The 25,443-nt window shown below is 38.5% G+C and overlaps 1 protein-coding gene across 4 annotated transcripts in view; it reads right to left on the bottom strand.

The window, feature by feature from the left end:
- Positions 1 to 5,837: 5,837 nt before the first annotated feature.
- LOC111867071 overlaps positions 5,838 to 25,443 on the bottom strand; it is a 391,471-nt gene continuing 371,865 nt past the window's right edge. For 3 of the 4 annotated variants that reach the window (XM_023856556.2, XM_033752585.1, XM_033752580.1), the window contains exon 5: positions 5,838 to 8,079. In XM_023856556.2, coding sequence (XP_023712324.1) covers positions 7,843 to 8,079 — 237 coding nt within the window. In that variant the 3' untranslated portion in view covers positions 5,838 to 7,842. The remainder of the gene's footprint in view (positions 8,080 to 25,443) is intronic. The other variant, XR_004513307.1, reaches the window with a different exon arrangement.

Below are 25,443 nucleotides of genomic sequence, written 5' to 3'. Positions count from 1 at the left end.
ATGCTTAGAAAATATGACGAGATTCAAATTCTTGGGAAGGAAAGTAACATTTCTGAATGATATCCGTGACAATGTCGAGTGTAGAAAAATTTCGGGGAGCACTTTGAATAATAAAAAGGTATTCCATTTTCCATTAATTTCTCGCAAAAGTTAAGGACCGGAAAGGAAAAACGGGACCAGATTATGTGGCTGTTGGTGATCATGATTGTAAAAATTTGAAAACTTATATTATGTTTTAATTTTAGAACATTCTAAATAATTTTCTATGTAGTTTTATGAGGGTGAGCAAGTAGCAGATTTTGATCAAAACGTTTTGGAGAATATTTGGAACCGAGAAGCAGGAATTAGTAGCGAAATAAAAAATTGTTTCGAGGCGCTCATTATAGTATTAGTAGGGTAATTTAGTTAGGAATGACGCTATAAAGGAACATTGAGAACCCATGAGGAAAACAAGAAACGAATAGACTGGAACTCCAGTAGAAAGAGGATCATTATGAGACATAAGTATAGATGTGAGGAAAATATGAAAACAAGAAATCAGTGTGTCGTGTGAAAGCGACTGAAAAGTTTAAAATAGATTAATAGCATAAGCAAGTCGAATATGTTAAGAATGAAAAGAAAATTCATACAGTCACGAACACACCTATTAATTATAAACTATAATATAAAACAGTGTAAATATATTGTGGTGTATTGGCTCTATGAAGAAACTGTTGAGCCACAGAGGCCTCGGGGCACGCGCGCAACGTGAGAGTTGCGGATTGTATCGGCGCGTTGCTAGGCGACAACTCTGTGAACGCTTGGATTGCGCAACAGGAAGTGCGAGTGACGTCACATACTCCTCTCATTCCGTAACTACGCAACGCTAGGCTGCGACGTCACGCAACAGGGGAGTCCATGCAGAGACTATTGCTAGGCAATCGGTAAACAAGACGTCGCGCAACAGTGGTAGCTATCACGTAACTTTTTTCTGTGTTGTTAGTGCGGAAGCTACATAACGGGACTATTCGTCAGAGAGAGCCAGTTACTAAAGAGTAACCAGAGAGTTACTAGGATCCAGTATGAGTTATTGTTTTGTATCGAGTGAATGGAAGCGACTACAGCAGGAGAAGTAATTGTGATACTGCAGATGGCGGTACTTGTGAAATTGTAAATTGTGTAAATGTAAGAGCGAATGTGGAATAAATTCTTTAATCCAAGACGGCGTGAAGTTATTTGTCGCGCGATATATACACCCAACACGTAAAAATATTCTTTCTAATGCCAGTTAAATATGAGAGGATGTAAATCAGTACTTACTGAGTTTAACTTCTGGTTCGAAAATGGGTACAGATTGTACTTAGTTGAACACAAAATGTATACACCGGAAAATGTGTTACAATATTACGTGGTAAAATATTTCAGTATTTTAAGCTAAACCACGTAAAAATTTTATTAAACTACTGTTGCTAATCAGTAATTAAACTAATTTATGGGTCTTGAAAAATCCCTGATTTTAAATATAACATAAATCCTCGAGAACTTTGAAGTATTACATTACATTAAGTTAAACCTCGTGGAATAAATCTTATGTTAAACTAACTATATTAATCAGTAATTTAATTACTTCAGCGACTGATAATCACCGAATTAAATGCAACGTAAAATCACAAACAAGTAAACGCTAAACGAATTTTATTGATCAGTACTGAATTACGTGATTAGCATCCTACAAAACATCGATTTACGGGTGAATGCATCATGGCATTTGTGAGGGATTTGAAGTATTTCAGTATTTCAGATAAAACTACATAAAAATCATACAGTAAATAAACTTGATTAATTAGATATTAAAATTTTAATGACATTGAATCAATCGCCGACTTTGTTTAATTTCAGATAGAATTTTATTAGCCCCATTCCAGCACTTACGTTATGAAAATATTCACCCTATAATATAAATTTTCTAGCTGGAAAAAAAATTCCAATTACATTGGTTTTAAAAATCTCACTAATGAGACTAATTCCGCTTGTAATACGAGTAATACATTTCAAATTGTTCTAAGTGTAATATAGCCTGCCTGCAATACGTGAAGTATTCAACGAATTCTTTGGAACAAAGTATAATTAAAATTAAAATCAAATTACATAAAATGCAACGAGGTTTTTAATAATAAAATAAAGCCTCTCTTTGTTTCGGCCAGAATTGGCCGCCACCACCGTCTTCATTATATTGCATTTTATAGAATTTAATCCCAATTTTACTTATTCTATAGTATTCAAGTGTCGAGAGCAATGTCTATCATATAAATTATAACAATAGTTCTTTTACGAGTAGGGTCACAGATAAAACATTTATGGGTTGAATTAGAGCTCGACTTCAGTTTTGCAGTTAACGATAATTCGTTCAATAATTTACTTCATTTGTCAGACCGAAAGCCTTATTCTTGGAACAAGAAGCGTACACAAAAAAACAATCGTGCGTGCAAAATTGTTGAAACCGCACTTTGTGTCATAGAAACACTCATCTCTGTTGTGTCAGGTCTCACTATTTATAATCGTAACAGTGGGGAATACTTTTCCTCGGGAGGAAATCATCATTGAAAGACAATTCATCATAAGGAGAACTTGCAAAGTGGAGAAATAGTGACAGGTAAGATAAATTTGACACTGTGTTTATCTAATTAAGCACTACGCCATGAAGACGTATGGGGGAGTGGAAGTTGCAGATCCGCATTTTCTTGACCTCGGCACAAGTTGGAAGTGAGTGGGCCCCAGCCGCTTTACCCAGGAGGAAAGATTCCACGGTACCCATTGGCTAGGAGGCTGGGTGGGCCCCAAGGCCGTTCTGGACAACGTGTTTAAGCGAAAATTCTTGGCCCTACCGGGACTCGAACTCCGACCCTTCGGTCGTCCAGCCCATAGCCAGTTGCTATACCGACTACGCTATCTCTGCTCCTCACGTCCAGCCCATAGCCAGTCGCTATACCGACTACGCTATCTCTGCTCTTCAAGTCCAGCCCATAGCCAGTCGCTATACCGACTACGCTATCTCTGCTCCTCACGTCCAGCCCATAGCCAGCCGCTATACCGCTACGCTATCTCTGCTCCTGAAGTACTAGCAGAAAATTTTGAAATGTTCTGAGGCGTAAGTGACTTATAAAATATTCAGCCTTTGGTAAGATAATTTTAGTTCTGTACAATGTAAAATGGGACCCGCGGTAGTGCAGTTGGTTGAGACACTATGCTACAAGGAGGAAGGTCGTGAGATCAAATCCCGATGAGGTCATTGGATTTTCTTCAATTTCTCTAGTCCTTTCAGCTGCATTATGGCCCTGGGGTTGACTCAGCCTCTAGCAGAAATGAGTACCAGGAATATTCTTGGAATGTTCTTGGGGGTAAAGGGTGGCCGGCGCGTAAGGCTGACAAGCTTACGTCGATCTATGAGCCGATTTTCTAGAAAATGTGGAAGCCTCAACATCTCACAACCCTGTGTACCTCCCCGGCCTGTTACAGGGATATCTTTACTTTACTTTACTTTACTTTTACAATGTAAAATAGCAACATGATTCATTAGTTACCCTCACAGCCGAAAGTTACATTTATATTTTGCCCTACAGTTTTCTCCAGTTTCATGCTACTTAATCCTCTTAGATGAGGATATTTGGTTCAGTGACATTTTCTCGAACACTCTCAGTCTATATTCTTCCTCAATATGAGTGATCAATTTTCATAACCGTAAAGACTAGAGGCACAATCATAGTTCTGTTTATGCCATGAAGACGTATGGAGAGCGAAGGTATAACTCCACCATTCTTAACCTGAACGCTAGTGAGGTGAGTGGTCAATTTTACGCCTGGACGCTTTACTCCTTGGGAAAGATCCCTCATTACCCCTGAGTGGGACTTAGAGTCAGCATTGCCGCTGTAGGGAAGGATTTCTTTTTATTCCCGCCGGTAATCGAACCTTCCCGGTACTCATTTGTGCTAGAGGCTGAGTCCAATCCAGCGCCATATTGCGGCTGGAAGGATTAAGTAAACTGAAAAAATTCATTGCTTCAACGGGGATCGAACCCGCGGCCTTCCTACTCGTAGCAAAGTGCCCCAACCAACTACGCTACTGCTTACCCCCCTCTGGTCGAGTAGCCCAGTGTAATTCTTGTAATATCCAGACGCAAATAATTATACAGCTTACTGACTATTTAAAATTATGACAACGGTCTTGCAACTTAGTGTGGCGTAACACAAGCTGCCCAATCACATTACTGGGCACTTTTGGGCTCTGGCGCAGGGCGCAGTCATGTTTCCATAGAAGATTCTCTCATTTCATCGCTGATGTAACTTTGTTTTTTCGGGAAGAAATGAAAGCAGTTAATCCGTACAATTGGTTGGAGCGACACTGCGTTAAGTAAAATTTAAAACTTACTTATCAGAATATGAATTGCCCTCAATACGATCCTACAGAAGAGAGATAAGTACGTCACAGTACATTGTGGTAAACCAGAGAGGGAGAATGTGGTGGTGTACCGCAGTGCTAGTGCAAGTAACAAATCAAAAAAAGTGTAATTCACTCTAAGCTTCAGATAAGTAGCAAGAAAATTTATTGTTATGCACTTGGAATACTGGGGGTACGAGGCAGCGTAGTTGGTAGAGGCACTATGCTACAAACCGGAAGGTCGCGGTTTCGATTTGTAATGAGATCATTGGATATTTCAATTGGCTTCATTCTTCCTGGGGTCGACTCAGTCTCTAACAGAAATGAGGGCCAGAAATCTTCCTGGGGTTAAAGAGTGGCCGGCGTGTAGGGCTGAGAGCCTCACGGCCATTTGTGAAGCCGATATTCTTAAAACATGGGAGTCTCGACGTCTCACAATCCTATGGGCCTCTACGGCCTGTTACATGGATACATTTTACCTTTTATACTTGAAATACTAATTCCTGGTTCTTCATTCCAGATGGTGCTAGTGGTGCTGAAGGACGCAGTAGGTAAGACAGTGATTTACCCATTATTTTGCTTTTCCTAATTTTAAAGGTGAGATGTATAGTCGCGCTAGTGTGGTATTATTTATTTTTAACAATGTTTGAATGGTTAATAGGATTACATATTTTTTATGAAGGTGAAAACAGCCTGAATAATTTAAATATTTATTGTTTGGAAGTGAAAGTTCAGAGCGAAAAATGCATTTGCCATTTGGAATTCCGAGGTTGCTCAGCGCTATTACTCTTGGGTTTTCAATTTTGGTCTCTTGAAATACTCCAATTCCGCAGTGTAGAATCATAGTTTTATTTCGCCTGTCTCTTTAACTAGCGTGTGTTCTCTTAAAAATGCACCTTGTCTATTGGAATGTACCCTGATTCAGTTGATGAAAGAGATTGTTTCAATTGCATCCACTATGTTTCAATGTCTGTATATGAATTACACCACAACAAGCTGCCCAGTTTTGAACAATTAAATAGCCGATCATTTAAGCATTAAAATAGATTGTTTTCCTAAATCAGTAATTGGTTCCATCTGAAATTATATATGTAGGTACATATATAGTCGTTTTGATAACGAGCAGCTATGGAAGTACATTCATGTGTGAAATGCATTGTAGAGAGAATGTACCATATTTAGTCACAATGAAAGATTTAATTTTTGTATTGCAGAATTATTGTTTGTTTTATTGATATATATTAATTGTGTATCTAATTATCGGCACACTGAATATATAGCATTAAGTAAAACAACTTAAAAACTTGAACCTACTGAAGGATCTCCACTAACAGGATTATAATTCAGGAGTACTGCCTTCACTTCCAACGTCGGTTCATTTTGAAAAGATATACTTAAGGAGAAAATTCAATGTCTACCGCGTAATAAATAACAAATTGTTACTTTCAGTAATGTTTTATTTGTAGATGAAGGGCAGTATGGCCGACTAATCAGTGTGTACATCCAATTGTTGAAAATATTTGATATCTTGCTTATGGTATCACGAAGTTTTCCACATGTTTGAATGATGAACTGTAGTTTTTTTCAGTCCTTACGTCCTAAACATGGAGAAGTGTTTCCGGCGATAGATTTATTTCAAATGCATTTATGTGCAGTTGGTTGTTCCTCATTTACATAACAATAGTCTGTGTCATTACGGAGTTCTATAGACATCATGCGCTAATATAGTCCATCACATCACTGAACCGTGTATCAGCAGCCGTCGCTTGAAGCGACTCACAGTTGGAGAGATCTGCTTCACTTATTAAGCTCCATGTCTGATCGGTTACGTAGAGGTTGGTTACCAATTGTAGGCCTGCACTGGGGAGGAGTAATACAAACAATAATATTGAAAATAATGATATTGGTGGCTATATGAAAAAGACTACTGACGCAAGAAATATAAAATTAAATTTTACGGACAATTCACCAGTTGTGTACTGTGAAATAGTATTTGACTTAAGTTTGCATGAATTACCATAAACTTTTCTCGATTTTCCGGATTGGGTGCTACACCCTGTTTCTCATTACAATTAATTCAGATGTATGATATACACTGCACGCGGTAGGAACATTCAAGATAGAGTAAGCCCATCAATACATGACACAGAACAACACGAAAAAACGAGCACAAACTTTCGGCTTATGGAGAAGTGAATGTGAATTTATATCAGGCCAAAAGTACATTAACATTACTTGAAGTTCTTCCTGAGTTAATTAAAATAGATTAAATTAATTTCAGCATGCTGTTGAAAATACATGGGCGTGTTCATAAACTCTGTTTGTTTTGAGAGAGTTTTTTTTCGCACTTTCGTTAATTAGTTTTGTTATAAAGTACCTTAAAAGTTAGCATAGTGTTGCGGTCTTTAGTGCGGCTTTTTTATGTTTTAGTTAGAGCTATGTTGAAAATAACACTCTTTGCTGTGGATTCTTACTTCAGAATATGCTTCACTTATTAGTTTGTATATCTCAGTAGTCTGTTCCATTCTTAAGTTCCGTTGCAAACATGTGGCACCTTAATGTACAGGAACACACATTTTAATAGGAGATTTATTTTCCTCGCTTCAAAATCCTCAGGTACTTCCATCTTAGTTAACAATCCAGTACTATTTTTAAATTGAGTGCTTCCATCTTGATTTTCACTGTATTTATATCCGCCGCTGCTGCTTCGTGCCGAGCTCACTTCAACGTCTTGATTCAGGACACTTCGGTTTGTGCGTTCTAACTATATTTGGAGAACACGTCGTTATTATAATGAAAGTGTATCGCACCTGATTCGACTGATCCACTGCAACTGCAACCTTAATTCTGACTACTTGAAATTCGTTTATAAATTTAATTTAAAAATAATGTAAATTAAATCCCTCACAATTAGATTAATCTATCTATCTAGGTACACGACATCTGTCGCCTCGTAATGAATTTTTGTTTTCGATTTTCATCATCAGATATTTCACAGCCATTAAAATAGCAGTTAGTAGAATGGGGAATAGATGTCTCACAACGATCAAGATTGTATTGACCAGTTGATATTTCCAAATGAGAGACAGACTTATGTAGAAATGAAATGGACTATGTTTAGAGTCGTGATTGATTTAATATCAATCCCCAATTCTTCTTAATTTAAAACTGAGGTAAACGATTTACTTACTTTTAACTCAGAGACTTGACAATGTGTTTGGGGCACCCTCGAAAATATCATTGAATGTAAAGCCAAGTGTTCTCTTCTGTGACTGTACGTTTCTTATCTTTACATTCTCTACGCCATACTTTATTGGCGTTAACAGTGGTTTGTTTGATGTCTTTGTAAGCACACTACACAGAACACTCAAGCTCGTAGACGGCAGCAACAGCAGTATTCGAAACTTAGAGAAGTTGCGTAGAAGTGAGCTATATTCGCACTAGTGTCGCGGACATCGTCAGAACAACAATGACTAAGTGAGTAGGTGTTTGTGACGAAGATGGCGCAGGCCAGAGTCGACTTGCAGTGTTGGTGCTGTTGTGGATATTGTCATGCTGTTGTGAACGACGTCTGGCTTTTGTTCTCGTGTCAGAATACACAGCCGTGCTTTGGTTGCTGGGTACAGATATGTTACAGTACATCTCGTCACAGCATGACACGCAAACCTGTAAAAGAGAGAAAGCACGTTAATTATTATTAATTATAAAAGCACTTTATAGAGTGCAAGAGAAGACAGCAGTATGCACAATAAAAGTAAACGACATAAAAAAAACTGAAATAGCCGCCAAAATTTATGATGGAAATATCCTAAGAAAATTTAACCACAAAAACAACGATGTACCTAAGGGCACAGAAGACAAAGTATACAGCGCAGTTGTTTCCCCAATAATGTGTTGATTGCCCATATGTGGCCGAAACATGTAGCGACAAGAAATGAATATATATAGTTAATGACATTTAAAATGTTTAACAGATTTTTCTAGTGTATTAAATATATTTTAGTGCAATTCATAAAAGATCGGCTTCGTTGCATTATACAAGGAATACTTACGATCTAAAAATGACTTCATAATGTGTTAACAGTTCCTTCGGAGCAAAACTCAACAACGAGAGGTAATTATTAATGACACTGGGTCCATTCTGTGATAGGAATTTCCTGTTTCCATTAATCTGGCCTTTCTGAAACATTTTAAACCGGTAGTGTCGAGATGGATTACGTCTACATTAAACAAAATATTGCATAAAATGGTAGCATTGATTAAACCGCTTCTCCGTATCTGACATCTGACATGTCCGCTGATTTGCATTACTGGGGGCATCTACCCTTTGTTGGCAGAGCCATCGCCTGGAGATACGAATGTTTAATTTTTGAACAGTTCAGGCTAAAAAGTGAAATCTATTTTAAAAGGATCAATACCATTTCAATGCTAGGTGTTTCATATAGATACGGTTTACAGGGGCTGGTGCTGAAAATATTAAAACGCTGACCTTAGTTTGGTAACTTGAAATGCTCCCTCCTCAGTCAGAGAATTAGTCCACAGTGCACTGAAGAAATTTGGCTGAAACTATTTCTTAGTGGCCATGAAAGTAAAAGAATGAGTATGAGTATGATTATGAGTATGAAGGGTGAGCAATAAAACTGGCCCTAGCACTGCGACCTTCAATGATCTATTGTGCTTCCCTTTGGGTTAACCCTTTATTAATCCTACACTTTGAATGAAATGTAGGACTTTGTTTACGGGGGCGTCATAAAAGTCATTTGGTTCCATGAAGAACTGACCCAGATGGTGATATCTTAAATAAGCTACGGCCTCACAATCACATAAGATGTGTGTGGCAGATTCATCTTCTTGTAGGCACCTCTCACGAGTTGGATCCTCTGTCAATCCCAGTTTGGAAAAGTGTCCCTTCAGGTGGCAGTGCCCAGTAAGTAATCCTACCCCCAGTCTGAGTTGATCTCTGTTTAATTTTAACAGGTCCCTCGTTCTTTTGGCAGAGGGTCCTGATATAAATCCTTTTGCCCGTTTGAGTCCACTTGTGCTTTTTGTGATTTCTGCCAGTCCAGTCCCTGATCGCTTTCTTGGCAACTCCAATTGAGATGCCGCAAGCTGGTTCAGGTCCTGTTCTTGCCAGCTGATCTGCGGTTTCATTCCATACAATACCGTCATGACCTGGCACCCATATCAGCTGCACTCTGTTATGTCTGGCCAGTTGTGTGAGGGATTGGTGGCAATCCCAAACCAATTTTGAAGTGATTTGGTGTGTACCAAGTGCTATGATTGCATCTTGACTGTCTGATAGGATATTTATGTTCATATTTCTACAGTTCCTATCTAAAGTCTTACCTGTGCATGCCTTGATGACATACACCAAAGTAAAAGAAAGTTCTACCAGTTATTTGCTGCATGTACAATAATAAAGATGTCACACTTTTTGCTTCTGAACAAACTTTGGTCATAATAAATCACGAAGAAAGCAGTCTTCTGGGATTTGGCACCGTGTATATGTGGTGTTAACAGACGTTTCGGAGGAACGTATCGCCTCCATCTTCAGGGTGGAAGAAAAAATATAAGAAATCTGCAAGCGAAGAGACTGTGAGAACCGGTAAAACAGACTGCGGTTTTCTTATATTTTTCCTTCTACTCTGAAGATGGAGGCGATACGTTCCTCCGAAACGTCGGTTAACACCACATATACACGGTGCCAAATCCCAGAAGACTGCTTTCTTCATAGTCACCGCCGTGAAAGCCTCAAATCTTACATAATAATTCATGTTTTCAAAATATTATTGTCATTACATGAAATGAATGTAATTTACAAAATGCTTGTTAACCGGAATTATTAAATGGATCAGAGATAACGACACTATAAAAAGTAGTGATGAGAAAATATTTTTGACAACTGAAATATATTTTTCATGAGAAGGAAAGCGGTTACATTCTTTTAGACCGTAAAGAAAATTGAGAAAATGAAACAGGCTTAATTGCAGATTTCACATGTAACAGATTTTGCACAAAACAGAATATAAAACTAAGAAGAAAAGTTAATGGAATGAGCTCTGATTGTATTAAGAATGTAATACGTGAGTACAAAGAAGACAACGTGTAGGTTAGTCTATAAAACCACAGGAGAAACAAAAATTCTGCAAACAACTAACCGCCTGCTCTCCTTGATACAATACGAATCGCACAGAAAACGACGCCTCCAACACTTCTCTTGTTGTTTCATTCGTATTCATTGTAGCGGTAACGTTTTTATCCAGCCGTTGCCTAGTAACCTTAGGGCCTCAGATGCCTTGATACACATATAAAGTTTCATAAAGACAGATTCATCCATTTTAAAGTTGATTGGGGAATACACAGACAATATGGGAGATTTCATAATCCTATTTTCAATGTTTTCAAAATAAGGAAAATAGGCTAATAAAATTGACGAAGGAGTACCCGGCCTATTAATGGGAAGGATGATGAAGAAAAGAAAATTTAATTGTAAATATCAGCAAGCTTGCTATGGTGTACTTTGAATACAGAAGGCTCTGCGATTTGGACTTGCATAGACATTGCTTTCAAAAGGTTCTTCAGGAAATCTGCAACTCATTTGGAAGAAGCCTATCAGTTTCTCAGGGATTAGGGCTTTAGCATAGGTGCGGAACTATGGGTTCGCTAGGCCTGGCAATGCTGAGACCTCCCCAGAAATGCTACTACTACAGATGACTGGCTGAGGCACGTAGTTCGGGAAAAGCATAATTACGGAGTGGGGTTTCGGAAACGACATGACTAATTAGCTGCTATGGCATGTAAAAAATTATAGGCCTATGCGGAAATGCACATAAATTGAAGTTGGGTCTTTAAAATAACAAGTTATAGGGTATTCAAACGCTTTATAATTAGGTAAAGAAGTTGCTATATAAATTCAAGTCTCTAAGAGGGGAATTTAATACTTATTGTGTCCCAGTTGGGAGTCAATTTCAGACAAATGTTGCAAAAATTCTCGTAGTGAGTAGCGCGGAGCTAACCACTCATCTCCAACCAATGCCGAGATCCGGGATACATCCACTCCCACATATGTCTCTGTGGCGTAGAGTTTAATTAGTTAAGCACAGGGACAAATTTACCTTCACGACGAGACTGGTGTTTTCTAAACATCCCTCCAGATTTCGAATGTGAAAGAAGAATTCTAATTCAGGAATGCCTCACTTTCGACATTTAAAAGATACCTGATTAGCTAAGTCTGAGAAAATTTTGAAGACTTTACCTTCCCAGTCACGGAAATGAGTTAAAATATAACACAAGGAAAATATTTACTTAACAGAATAAGGGAAAAACTTCAGTAACCCACTGTTCCATGCCATATTTTCATCTTATTCAATGCTCTATGACCTCTACTTTCGAATTAGTACCGTTAAACTACACAAGAACAAAACAAAATGGAGGTTGCTAGTGCATGTGTTCCATAGTATTACGCAGACTAAGGTCACTGTTCCTTTTGGAAGCGGGTTGCTACTGGAAGGGAACTGCTGATGACTTTGTAGTCAGAGGAGTGAAGTGGTCTTAAGGGCCCATGAGGACATTATATGCCCTTCAGAAGGAAAAGAGGGAAGGTCCTGTAATTAATTGACGAATTTATAAAATTACTTTTAAAGTGGACATTAACAAATATTAAGTATGAATTTCTAATCAGAAAGGGCCAACTTATCACAAAATGTTTTGCAGTGAAATAATTCTTCTGTCTGTTACAACAGAAACCACACTACACTCCTACTACACTACTGTGTTGTGTAAATTAGGGCCATTTACATGTTTTAACCAAGTTTATTTTCAATATATTTTAAAACGTTAGAGACTAGACAATAGGGTTGAATTGACAGTTGGATTTATTGAACACCTACAACATGTAACTACGGGTAACTATATCAGTTTCACGGATTTACATACTGTACACATCACTGTACTGCAGCACGCATGAAGTTTTCTATATCTTTACTACACGTTGTTATGTGACGGCTTCTAACAATGGACATTCATATGCTCTTGTGCTTCCGACGTTGTCGGCTGACTACATTTTCACACAATTCTTCTATTGTTGTCGCGGGAAGTTGTCTATCGATGGCTCGCTTGTTGTTCGAGCCGTTACCTCGCAATGGACAAAGTTTAAGTAGTCGTGTCACAATATATTTGCCACACAAGTTATTATCCTTGCGCTTAATTAAATGCAATGTCACGAAGGCGTATGTGAGACCGAAATAGAGCTTCATATATTCTGCATGATAATGATGTGAGTTTGCAGGTTTAAGCTCTGGCCGCTTTATCCCTCTGGAAAGATTATCTGGTAAACATTGTACGTGATAGATATAGGAACTTTAATGTCCTTTTAACTTGTGCTCCAATTATAACTGAATTTCTTTTTGGCCTACTTTCATTATTTCGAAAATATAAAAGTAGGCTTGTGAGATTACCATGCTGTCTAATGTCTGTGTGTCCCCCTCTATCAAAGTCTGAATGCCTGAACCAATCTACATGAAACCTGATACGTATATCGCGGCACCTGAGCCCATCTCAAATGCGGACTTCATAAATCCTTCCCATTATTCTGTGTTTCTATGTGTATCCCCTAACGTTGCCAGGCAACGGCTCATTAGAAACGTTACCGCGGCAATGGATACACATGCAACAATGGAACAATTGCTGGACATGTCATTTTCTATGCGGTCCGTGATATATAAAAGGAAAGCAGGCGCTTAGTTCTGTTAACCCCGTGTGGAGGCGGGGTCTAATACCTCCACGGTGACCCTGCGAGTCGTAGGAAGCGACGAAAAGGGAATTCTCAATTCTGAGAGAGTAAAATAGGGTCGCGAGTCCCAAGGGACTCGGATCCGAGAAAGACTGCGATTGCAAGGGCCAGCAGCATATATAAAAGGCAGACCCGTCCTCTCGTCAGAGAGGGCGCCCCGCAAAAATAAGACCGTAACTGTCAAACAGTAATAATTAATATCTGGTCATGAGACCCAGATGTGGCTCGACACCAAGACTTACTGACTGAATGACTGTCAGTCGCAATGTAACTTTGTCTTTGACTTAGTTCTGTTATTAAATGCAATAAAATTTTTCATGATGAACTTACAATCCTGTAGAAAACTTGAGTGACTCTCTTGGTTAACAGAACACCCCTAATGATGGCTCTCTGAGAATGGAAACATACCGGAGTTTTCAGTAAGTGAATATTAATTTATATTGTAATTTGATGGCATTTTCTAAATTTAATTCAATTTTAAATCATTTAATTACGTCAGATACGATACAAGTACCATTTTTTAAATTTTATTTGAGTTTTCAACTTACTCTGAACCCATTAACCTTTGTTCACGTCTCAGTTTTTGATGACCACCTCTGGACGAAACTTGTCGTGAACTCAGAAAAATAAACATTTCTAAAATAAAAGTTTCTATATATGTGAAAACCTTTAATTAATAGCGAAATCACAAACTGAATGCAACATTACAAAATTGGATAGGAAGCTGAGTGGGTTCCAGAAGAGGTCTCATGGTGAAGGAGAGAATAAACATACTCATATTTCCTGCCAGAAACTGAACCTCAGAAGCCTGTGACAACCTGTTAAATTTAATTAATTACAAAGAAACCAAATGTCCGGGGTACAGATATAGAGACCAAGAAGTTTATGTCGATGTTAGGGCACTTGACATGTTCAGGATATACACGTATGTAGTCTAATGTCGGTTGGTAACGACTAGCCGGCGAGGTTTCTGTGCTCTTTCTAATTTTGGAGGGTTTCTTAATGTGAAAAGAAGCACGAGTGACTTCCCACTCTTCCCCTTTCATTCTCAGCTACTGTGATGGCTAAAAACACTCATCCGGCCGCCCTGCTAAGTGACCAAACAACTGGAACTCTTGTTTTTAAATCAATTATAGAGCTCGGAGAAGAGGACAGTTCTCTGTCTGGAAAGGAATCAGTATATATAGTGCCAGGCGGGCAGGGACTAGAACTGGAGAGGGTCTTCACTGCTGACACAAGTCTCAACACTTCATAAATACGTGATGTCGGAAAGTAAGAGTTTAGAACCACATAAAAACAATTTTAAGACCCAATTTAAGGCTCGGGAATAATGAAGTGACGTAACTAGCTCCAGGGATTTAATCGTTCATGAGAAATCAAAAGCGACTCAACTATTGAAGAGTTTCCCAACATTTTATGGAACCTGAAGCTTCATTACCCCGATCGAAAGGGCCCTCCACTGGTCCTCATCGCGATCCAGATTATTCTACTCTTTATATGTCGAGAGCCATTCTAATTTTATTTTCCCATCACGTCTGAATCTTCCTAGTGGACTTTTTACCTTCTGGCTTTACTATCAAAGTTCTATATGCATTCCTCATATATCCCATGCGTGCTATATGCCCTGCCTGTATCATCTTCCTAAACTTTATTATTCAAATTGTGTTTGGCTAATAGTACAGGTCATGAAGTTCATCATTATACAGGTCTCTCCATCCTCCTATTATTTTATCCCTCTTCGGTCCAAATATTCTCCTCAACACCCTATTCTCAAACACCTTCATTATACATATTCTTCCCTTAATGTAATTGACATATTTCACACAAATAAGAAACTAGAGGCAAAATGAAAATTTTATATGTTTTAATTTTTACTTTTGAAGATAGCAGACGACAAAACAAAATTTTCTGAACTCAGTGGTAGAAAGCACTGATCAGATTTAATCTGCACTTAAGTTCCAATCGAATCAAAATTTGACGTGTTATTACAGATTTAAGTATAGCTTTAATCACGGAAGTTTTCTAAAAAAATATATTTAGAAAGAAATCCCAGAGGTTCAGTCAGAGAGTGGCGACAGGAAATAAAATGGTGCTCATGCCAGTAATCAAACCATGATTATGCGTCACATAGCAGAATATTTTACTGGCTACCTACGACTGAACATATCGACTCACGTAGTTAATGGTGCTCTCTGTGCGTGTAAGACACGACTGTAGAACTTACATTTCACTTTGAGACAAGGATGTATCAAATAACAGTCAAATTCTCACAGTCGGATGTGAGTGACTCAGATATTACGTAATATTTCACGTCAAATTAGAAATACACACAGATGTTTATCTAACTAACTTCATGGAGCTGAGCCCCTCTTGAGAAGCCGCTAATTGTGCAGCTACTCAAGAACTTTCCAGCATTTTATGGAACCACAAAGTTCATTACCGTGTTCGCCAGAGCGTTCCACTAGTCCCTATCCTGAGCCTGATCGATCCACTCCATACCACCCCATCCTATCTTTCTAAGAACCATTTTAATTTTGTCTTTTTATCCAAAGAATCCGTCCAGGTCCGAAGTCCTTTGTGACATTTCGTAACGAGCTTATATTTTAAGGCAAGAATTTATTAGCCCAACGCCTAACTTCCAAGCTGGAGGACCACCACTTATCAGCTGTCAGCGACTACCGTCTCTTCCGTCCGCAACCTGAGGAGATGCCACGCCGTGGTGACAAGGGACTCATCTAACACGGACAGACAGATGTTTATGTTACGTAAAGTGAGAGCTCTGACGTCTGTAGAGTTAACGTCTCCATAGATTACATGTGAGAGAAATTTATGAACGCAAAGTATGTGATAGTCAGCCCCGGTCTCACATACCTACTGCAGTTTACGTAGAGTTAGTGACCTTAAATTCGTTTCTTGCATGGCAGTCAAACATTACGTTATTGATATCATCTGTCTGTATGATTCAGGTCACTAGAGAAAGGACAGATTTGCTTCTGTCGAACACACACTTAACCGAGAACACAAAATCAAAAGAATTTAACGCATCTAGTCTATTGCTTTTCGTTGCGGAAGGGACTGACATTATAACTGAATGTTATGACTAGTCTATTAAATGTATTTCTCCCTACTGTGAAAAATTTATGACTTAAATTACAGGTTCAGTAACAGTAGACAATTTTCATGTATGGAATGGATTACAAACTGTGTCTTTGCAGCGGAGATAGTGCTTAATTGTCATTAGATATCTGTGCCACCCTCGTGTGGTGTTCAGCCAGTCCAAGTATAGGGGAGATACGGACAAGGGTAATGGTTTGAATAAATTCATATACATCTTCTTAGCTGTCTGTCGTAGAATATATTAACAGTCCTATGTCCGCTTAATTTCCTTTCACGTGGGCTAACTAATTCCGAAACACCCACAATCGATACGGAAAGTCCAATGAATATTAATTGATGTAAAATCCGGTGCTACAATGTGAACGTTCTCAAAATGTTGTGCAATGCAGTGCAGATGACTTGTTCTCATTATGTTTATTATAGTTTATTAAGTTGTGTGTTAGTCTAGAAGTGAAAACAGAGAAAGCTAAATATATGTTGCTCTCTCGTCACCAAAATATAAGGAAAAATCATGACATAAAGATAAATAAAAGATGTTTTGAAAATTTGGTAAAGTTAAGATATTTGGGAACGACAGTATCGAACAAAAACTTGATTCAGGAAGAGATTGAATTCGGGTAAAGCTGGCTACCATTCAATTCAGAAACTTTTGTCTTCTTCTCTCCAGTCTGAGAGCATAAATACTAGAATATACAAAACTATAATTTTGCATGTGGTTCTGTATGGTTATAAAATTTGGTCTTAACTTCAGATTTTAGGACAAGATTCCAAACATCTCTGAATGTAGGTTTACAGATATGGTGCTATCTTCTGTTCAGGAATGCGATATGGTCATCATTGGAATGGGGAACGGAAGTTGAGGTCTGTCCTCCTATTCTCTTTTTGACATACAGAGAGCTCAACTGAATTCTTTGCATGATGTACTTAATGACGACTCAAAGTCAATTTTCAGAATGTTGTGTTCCTTTAATCAAACCAGGTAGATGGACAGTGAGTATACATATAATGAGTGTTCATCTTAATAATACCATTGTCACATACTCTGACTGTTACTTTTCTTTCTAACAAACGCACAGTCGTTTTGAAAAGTGATCTTTACCAAACTACAGATTAAACGATATTTTCTCCCTCGTCTTCTTTACTGGCGTGATAACCCTATATACGTAGGTCTTGGCCTCCTCTATGTGAATGTTTCGTAACAGTAAATTTCTCTGTAGTGGGGTCGTTAGCCTCAAGCCAAACCCCCAACCTGGAGGACCAGGGACTGCAATTCGTCTAGTTCCCACACGTTGACCTGTTTGGCATGACTGGCCCTACCAGGAGCTTACACTCCAGCCAGAATGTCTGACCGTGTCATTGGGAGCGCAAACCTCCTCTCAACGAGAAGGTGATGGTCCTGGAGGAGGGTGAAATGACGTAGTAGACATAAATCATCAATCTGTACTTCGTCTGCTTTCAGAAGTTTGCGTTTTAAGCCAAATTGAGTGCAAATATAACAATAAAAAATTACACATATTCTCTTATATAAGAATGACCTTAAACGCCTCTGTGACCAGTTGCTAGGTTACGCAACGATTCTTAAGATAGAACAGGTATTTTCTGTCGGGTCCGTGTCACGGCGTATAACGAGATTCCCAGAACAACAGAAGCAGTTGAGAGTCAGTTGCCGGTAGGACATAGCCGCGGGAAGTTCGTAGTTGAAGACTAATTAGAAGTTGGCCTGTGAGGACTTAACGGGTGATTTGAAGACTTTATGTGTGCTGCAGTGGAGTGATATCTTGAGTGTGACAGTTATAATTCCAGTGTTAAAATCCGTTGCCAGGAAACGGATAAGGAAAATTTTGCAGAGGAATAGCCATTGTTGAGATCTGTAACCTAGCAACGATTAGTATAAGCAGATATAGAAAATTTTGTTTATATGTTATAATTACAATAATCTTGAGAGTGGCATAATTAAATGTAGTTACGACTGGTGAGTATCCAATAAATCGATTCGCCAATCCAAACACGCGTCTAAAATCACTAATATACGTAACAATATTATGAGTCAGGTCACGAGGCATCTGACAGATTATCATTATTGAACTCTTGAAAATAACTCTGGCAATATCTGGTTTATTACATAGTACATGGCTTGCGCTTTCAACTCAATGTGCTTCATATTATTTAAGTATCTGTGAATTGTTGCAGAATATGTTAAGATATTTTCAAATCTCGAAAAGGCCTAAACGAAATCACTGTCAGAAATTGAACTTTTATATTCTACAGAACAAATCTGTTTTGAAGCATCAAACGTATAGATAGAAGAAAGTAAATATAGAACTTGCTGTGGATCTAAGTATTCATACCACAATTTGTTTTTTATTTGAGCCATGATAATATACTCTTATTTGGCCGGCACTAGACTAGTATACACCTTCGTTTTATTAGTATAAGAAACTAACGTGGGTTGGGTAGATATGCCATTTGTCTGCCTCTAAATGAGCCTGAGGGAACTAAGAGAAACCGCATAAACTTCAAGCAGGATCGAATTTCGATTCTCCCAGATACGAAGGAAAAGTAGTAGTTCGTTTTTATGTTCCAAGCATTCCATAAAGTTTAATGCAGAAGTTCTTATACAGGCCTACAACGTAATTTGTCTAGAAATAAATATTGTCATGTTTTAGTATGTTGGCGTGACTTATAAGACGAGTTTCGGATTGGATAATACAACTTATTCGTTAACACAATTCGGAACAACAGACAATCCATCGCCATTGCTGACCTACACACTTTACAATTCACTGTTACACGTATGTATTAGGGTTCTCAGTCTTCAATAGTCGTATCCTGGCAACGGATTTATCAGAGCCTCGCCCTAATTTCAAATCACATACAAAATCTCCTCGTCACAGCCTAGTTCTCTTTCTTTCCATTATTCTGTAACTGCCAATTTTATTCCAAGCTCATGTCCTGATAGGCTGGCGCCCCGAAACCCGATTCTTTACTCTCGACTTTGTTCTGCCCTCGCCGCCTCCTCTGACTGTGTCATTTTATAACCCCTCTTCACGGATCCCACAGAAAACGCAGCCTGCATTGTTGATGAGACGTGTCTACAGCGTTGTTACCTAGTAAAATACGCCCTGTTATCACGTGTTGGCTCCCGCGGGAGTTGTGTTTACCTAGTCGTTGCCTAGCAATGGATATACACATCACAATATAGATAAGGCTAAATGCGGTATATGTGATCGTGATAGGAGAATGGAGTTAGACATTAAGTCGTAACATACCTGAAATAAGTTACATGTAATAAATTACAGAGAATGTTTCGAATGTATCTGGGAGATATTAGTAAGATACAGAAATGCCATGCATGGTGAAGCAGGGGAAAAAAGAAATTAAAATTTTCTTGCCGTTCCGTGAGATAGAAGCGGTATATTTCTCTGAAATGTAGGCGGAATTCTACTGGACTTCACCGCGTTCCATCCCAGAAGACAACACTCTTAAAGCTCTGGAATTCGTGTTATTATCCAATCTGTTTGCCAGTACGCTGAAGGGGACGTGACGAGACGTACATCTATATAGTGATTCTAAATTATTGTTGGGATTTTCATAGCCTATATTTTTCAAACCGGAAAAAATAAAACAAAAATTCATGTGGAATGTGAAAATGTAGCTCAAAAAGTTTTATTATTATAGACTCAATGCTTTTTCAATTATATTTTCATATTCCGCAAAGAGTTTTATTTTGTTATTTCTGGTTTAAAAATTATAGGCCAAGGAAACCCTGACACTAATTTTTTTATTGCTTGTTGGATGGGACCATTTTTTTATTGCTAGTGGAGTGGGACTGAGTCCCTTGTACTGAGGCCACTTCTGGCCTATTGTACCAGCCCCAGATGATAGATGACGGTGATTGCGGAGCAATTGGTGGAATGAAGATTGGCAGGGAAACCGAAGTACTCGGAGAAAACCTGCCCCAGCGTGACTTTGTCCACCACAAATCCCACTTGACCAGACCCGGGATCGAACGCGGATCTCCAAGGTGGGAAGCCAGCGACTAACCGCTTGAGCTATGGCGCGCCCCCTGACAATAAATCAGGGTCACATTATATATACCTGCTTTGACCGCGCATAAATAAATGTCTGTTCCTGAGGAACACGCAGTCTGTACGAAAATATTTGCTTAGGGCGCTTAAATGGAAATATACACGTGTTATGAAGTCAAAACTTTGGAAATCATGGATTAACAATTTTCATCCTGAAATGTGAAGAACAAATTACGTCGTCATTACTTAGGCTAGCAGGTTAATAATATTTAAGGAACAACAGCTGTTTGTCTGAGTATCATAGGATCATAAGTACTCTGAGGGAAAAACTCCAGAATTTGAGAACATTAAAGCAGGTAGCATGTACTAGTGTAATACCCACTATGCTGTTAAGGGTCAATATATACATACATAATATTATTAATCTTATATAAGTTACGACTCTTGTAGCCATTATGTAGTCGACTGATATGTAAAATTATAAAATTTAAGGCCACACTCAAAGAAACTATGGATACATCAGTGCTCTTAACGCTCGCCATAGCCCACTCTTGCGCACTGAAATTTCCAGTGCTACAATTAGTAGGAAACAATTTATACAGAAGCCCATTGTGAGGGGCGAGAACTTTAATTTAATAGCACTACTTGCATGCGTTTCGTTTGCAGAACTGACCTCACACATTAACTCCAGTGTCTGAGTCGACAACAACAGGCGACTCTTAATATGCTGCAAAGCGTCTCTTTTTCTCGCAAGAGCCATTTGCTGTCCCGCTCGTTCGAGAGGGCACAGTACAGACAACGGACACGAGAGAAGTGTTAAAGTGTTGGTGAAGTACTGTAAAAGTTTGAACCTAACTTGAAATGATGTTCGGAATTACATTACACGAAAGTGATTCTCATGCTTTACTTGCACAAAGTTCAGAAAATGAACGCGTAATGGAGAAGCCATGCGAGTTTCTCGTACCGTAAGTTCGGCATTTTTGGTATACCTAAAAGTTGTTGACCGTTGTTTATGTGGCACGTTTTCCCTCTCGCCCTTAAGACATTCATTACAATTTGGTATACTCCCGTCCACCCGTCCACTGCCGCGTGATGCTGTTGCTCTGGCCAGTTCTTGGCGTCCTCTGTGTGTACCAACAGTTCATTTAAGTCGACATACTGACATAATCACATACAACGGCACCCGGAGGGCAGAGGCGCTTAATGTAACTTCTGTGTTACTGCATTCTGTTTGTATGTGCTTGTACTCAGGTTTTGTTTGTTGAGGTTAGCGGCTATTTTCCCTTGTTGACTTGTGTTGCTATTTCTATGACAGTTCCTGTACTTGTGCGAACTCAGACGCTGGTTGTGTCTAGGGGTTTCGGTGAAGGGAACTGGTGCACTAGTTAGAACTTAACTGGTGTAAGTATAGTTAGTCGAAGACAGCAGAAGTTGAGCAGCATGTGGTTGGCAAACTTTTTTATAAGTTAACAAATGAGCAGCTGTATTCCCATGGGAAGGACTGAAACTGAATTCTTTAATTGTAATGCAGTATTTTAAAGTTATCAGAGACGGTAAAATTCAACTTATATTTTATGCTGGGAAATATCACTCAATGATTACAGGGGTTTCTTTCAAAAGTCAGTGATTAATTCCAGGATTCAAGGTTCTCAAATAGGTGGAGTCCGCCGAAAATCATCCGACGTTTCGGAGGAACACTTCGCCCTATATTTGTAGCCGAAGCCTAGCAAGAAACCAACATGGAGCAGATTGCAAGCACATTTTCCCTTGTTTAATTTATACATATCTGTAATAATTTCTTATTCTAGAAGATGAGGAATTGTAAAATAAGCTAGACGGCCTCTTACATTACATTGGGCAGTGAGAAAACAATGGAAGCCAACCTGTGATAGGCGGGCTTTCCAAGCATTCGAGAGCAGTGCGTTGGAGGCCTGCTGCTTGCTGCCTGATTTATGCTGGTTCCTGCGTGGCTCTTCTTCGACCTTGATGATGGAGGCGAAATGTTCTTCCTAAATGTCGGTTGATTTTCATATATCAGAAGATAGAACAGTTTAATGATTAATTAGCCGGTCAAGAAAATCCCTTAAAAGTTCAGGCTTCGGGGATATAACATCATATAATCAAGTGAACTCTCATTCTTTCAGGACAGTTATTCATCAGATTGAACATAATAATAGAGCCTACTGCTCGAATGATGTAAATGACGAAATGCCTCAATTAATATATTATTGTTATTATTACTGCTGCAACCAGTGCAGTTTCAAGGAATATGTAGCAGATTCTAAAGGGTCCTAACGATGGCGTATAATGCACAGAATTATTGGGTTTTTGGGCCTTGTCCATCGTCCTGTATTCTAGGAAATAGAAAACATGGCTTTCCGGAAAAAGGCCCTGTTTCCGACGCGCCGTGTTTTCTATTTTCTAGAATACGACACGATGGAAAAAAATCCGAAAACCTAGTAATTCTGTGAAGAAATATATAGCTCCAGAAAAAAAAATTGTGTTATTCTAAGAAGGTTTTCGTGTCATTAGCATAACACTAAGGCCTTTTAAATATATCATATTTCTATATTCTTGCGTTAGAAACAATGCAGAACTTATAAATTTTAAAATAAAAATGTAAGCAAGATTTTTGGCTCGTAATTCCGAGTGAGAGTGGCCATTTTTTGAGATCTAGGCCTACAGGAAGGGATACCATTAAAATTTATCTGGAAGAAACATAGTTTGAGGATGAAGACCGAATTCATCGTGATCAGGATAAGGTGCAATTGCGTGGAAAGGCGATAATGAACCTACGAGTTCTATAAGAGATGGCAAACGCCTTATCTACCTCAGCGATTTTAAGCTTCCCAAGGAGGACTATGCTCCAAGGATTTATGTTTCTGATTTTAAGAAATTAGTGACAATCATCTACTGTAATATTCGAATATTGGAAACTACTTGAACAAAAACCAACTTTTGTCACTTGTACTGTGTAGCAGTTCAGTATCGTTTCAAACAGTTTTCCTAAGAGCCATTTCAATTTTCATGCCAAACCGTGGCATCATGTAATTCTGTACAATGTGTTTCGATCTGTGAGTTTTTAAACAAAGCTGGTGCAGACAGATATACTGATAGTAGGTATAATGTTAAATACAACAAGATACTTCGACTTCTCGGAACCCTCCTTCTTTGACACAATAAAGAGTATAGCACAAAATACTCGCCTCATTAAGCACCATATTATTGTCACGTGTATGGGGGTACGCGTGATGAAATTACGGGTTATAGTTCGGATGATTGGATTTATTAGCACTTCGGTTACAACCTCTCTAAATCACACTCAAATACAGCGCTTTTGCTGATTTTCATACACCTCACAAATCACGGTTACACGCACACACCTAGTCTTCTCCTGCTAATGCAATTAAAACACAGAAACTAGCGCTTCAAATCACTCCAAGTATTACATATAAATAAAATCTTCCAATCACAAACCAAGTCTTCACACGACGAACTTCCCGTGGCTATCACTTAAATACTTAAACACTCTCAAATACTCCCCAATACTCCCATATACTGATATCTGTTCAAAGTCAAAGTCACATTGCGACTGACGGTCAGTCAGTCAGTCAGTCAGTAAGTCTTGGTGCCGAGCCCCATCTGGGGCTCATGACCAGATATTAATTATTACCGTTTGACAGTTACGGTCTTTTTTCTATGGGGCGCCCTCTCTGACCAGAGGACGGGTCTGTCTTTTGCATATGCTGCTGGCCCTTGCAACCGTAGTGTTTCTCGGGTCCGAGTTCCACTCGCGACCATATTTTACTATCTCAGATTTGAGGCTTCCCTTTTCCTCACCTCCTACGACTCGCAGGGTCACGGTGAAGGAATTCGACCTTGTTGCCTTGCGTGTACACGTATTCGGTCGCGAGGTTTTTAACGTCCAGTTGCCTAGCAACGCTGTGTCCCACCACGTTTCATTGTGAGGATTCTTCTCAAACCTTTCTAGCTTCAGGGATTGCCCCTCTGGCTTGTTCCTATGTTGAATTAATTTAAAATAACGAATTATTTGGTGTCTGGTAGGATTTCTGTGACAGGGTGTTAATGAATACAAAAAGATATAGATATTCATGTTCATATAGGCCTGGATGTTATTTGCCGGCTCTAAGAAATCGTCGAAGAACAATTTTCATTCAGCAATAGCGTCCAAATTTTACTTAAATGCTTCAATGGTTCATAAGTTGACGTGTGAAACGTATATACAAATCTGACACAACTTTCAACGTTACTCTGCTACACATTATTCGATATGAACAATAATTATCTTAAAATAGTATGCAAAAATTGTTCGCCACGCATAAGGAGGCTCACGGAATTAAATAACGCCTATTTTTAATGGATCATGACATGTCATAGGAAGATTATTAGACCATTTTCAATAAATGAAAATTGTCTAATTCTCTTACGTCTTACAAAAATGAAGAAAATTCAGACTTAATTTAAAAAAAGACATAAGTAAACGGGTAACATTTTTTTTTTCATTGCGTGCATCCTGTTGTGTTTATTGTACAAAAATCATTATTAGAATCCGTGGCAACACAACAACGAGATGGTCGAGGTCAATATTACCTTAGCTACATATTAATGCTTTTAAAGCCATCATCAGGTAAATATATAGTCATCACACTCACAAACTATTGAACTGCATTTGAATATGATGGTAAAATAGTGCTGGATACTTGACAAATATGTTACACTATAATAATACAAAGTATAAAAATACAATAAAATTCTAAAATTATTATAAAAACGAAAGTTATACAATTAAAAATATGGTTAAAAACTATTCATGTAATATTTAATATTATGAAGTCTGTTGTTGCAATTGTATTATTATATTCCAGCGTACATATAGCGATATTATTCTTGCCTTGTACACATATGGAATGGTTAATTACTTGGAGGCCCGTGATATTAGTTCAGTATTATTTAGTACTTATTGTTTGACCGGTGCCTGATTTTACGTATGTAAGTCCGTTCTGGTGGGAAGACAGATTGCAACTGGGTAACCTGGGTGGTGGTAGTAGTAGTAGTAGTAGTAGTAGTAGTAGT

Source organism: Cryptotermes secundus, unplaced genomic scaffold, assembly GCF_002891405.2.
Source record: "Cryptotermes secundus unplaced genomic scaffold, Csec_1.0 scaffold219, whole genome shotgun sequence".
NCBI classification, from domain to species: Eukaryota; Metazoa; Arthropoda; class Insecta; order Blattodea; family Kalotermitidae; genus Cryptotermes; species Cryptotermes secundus.
The sequence above is the reverse complement of the archived record's forward strand: the minus strand, read 5'-3'. Positions and strand labels throughout refer to the sequence as shown.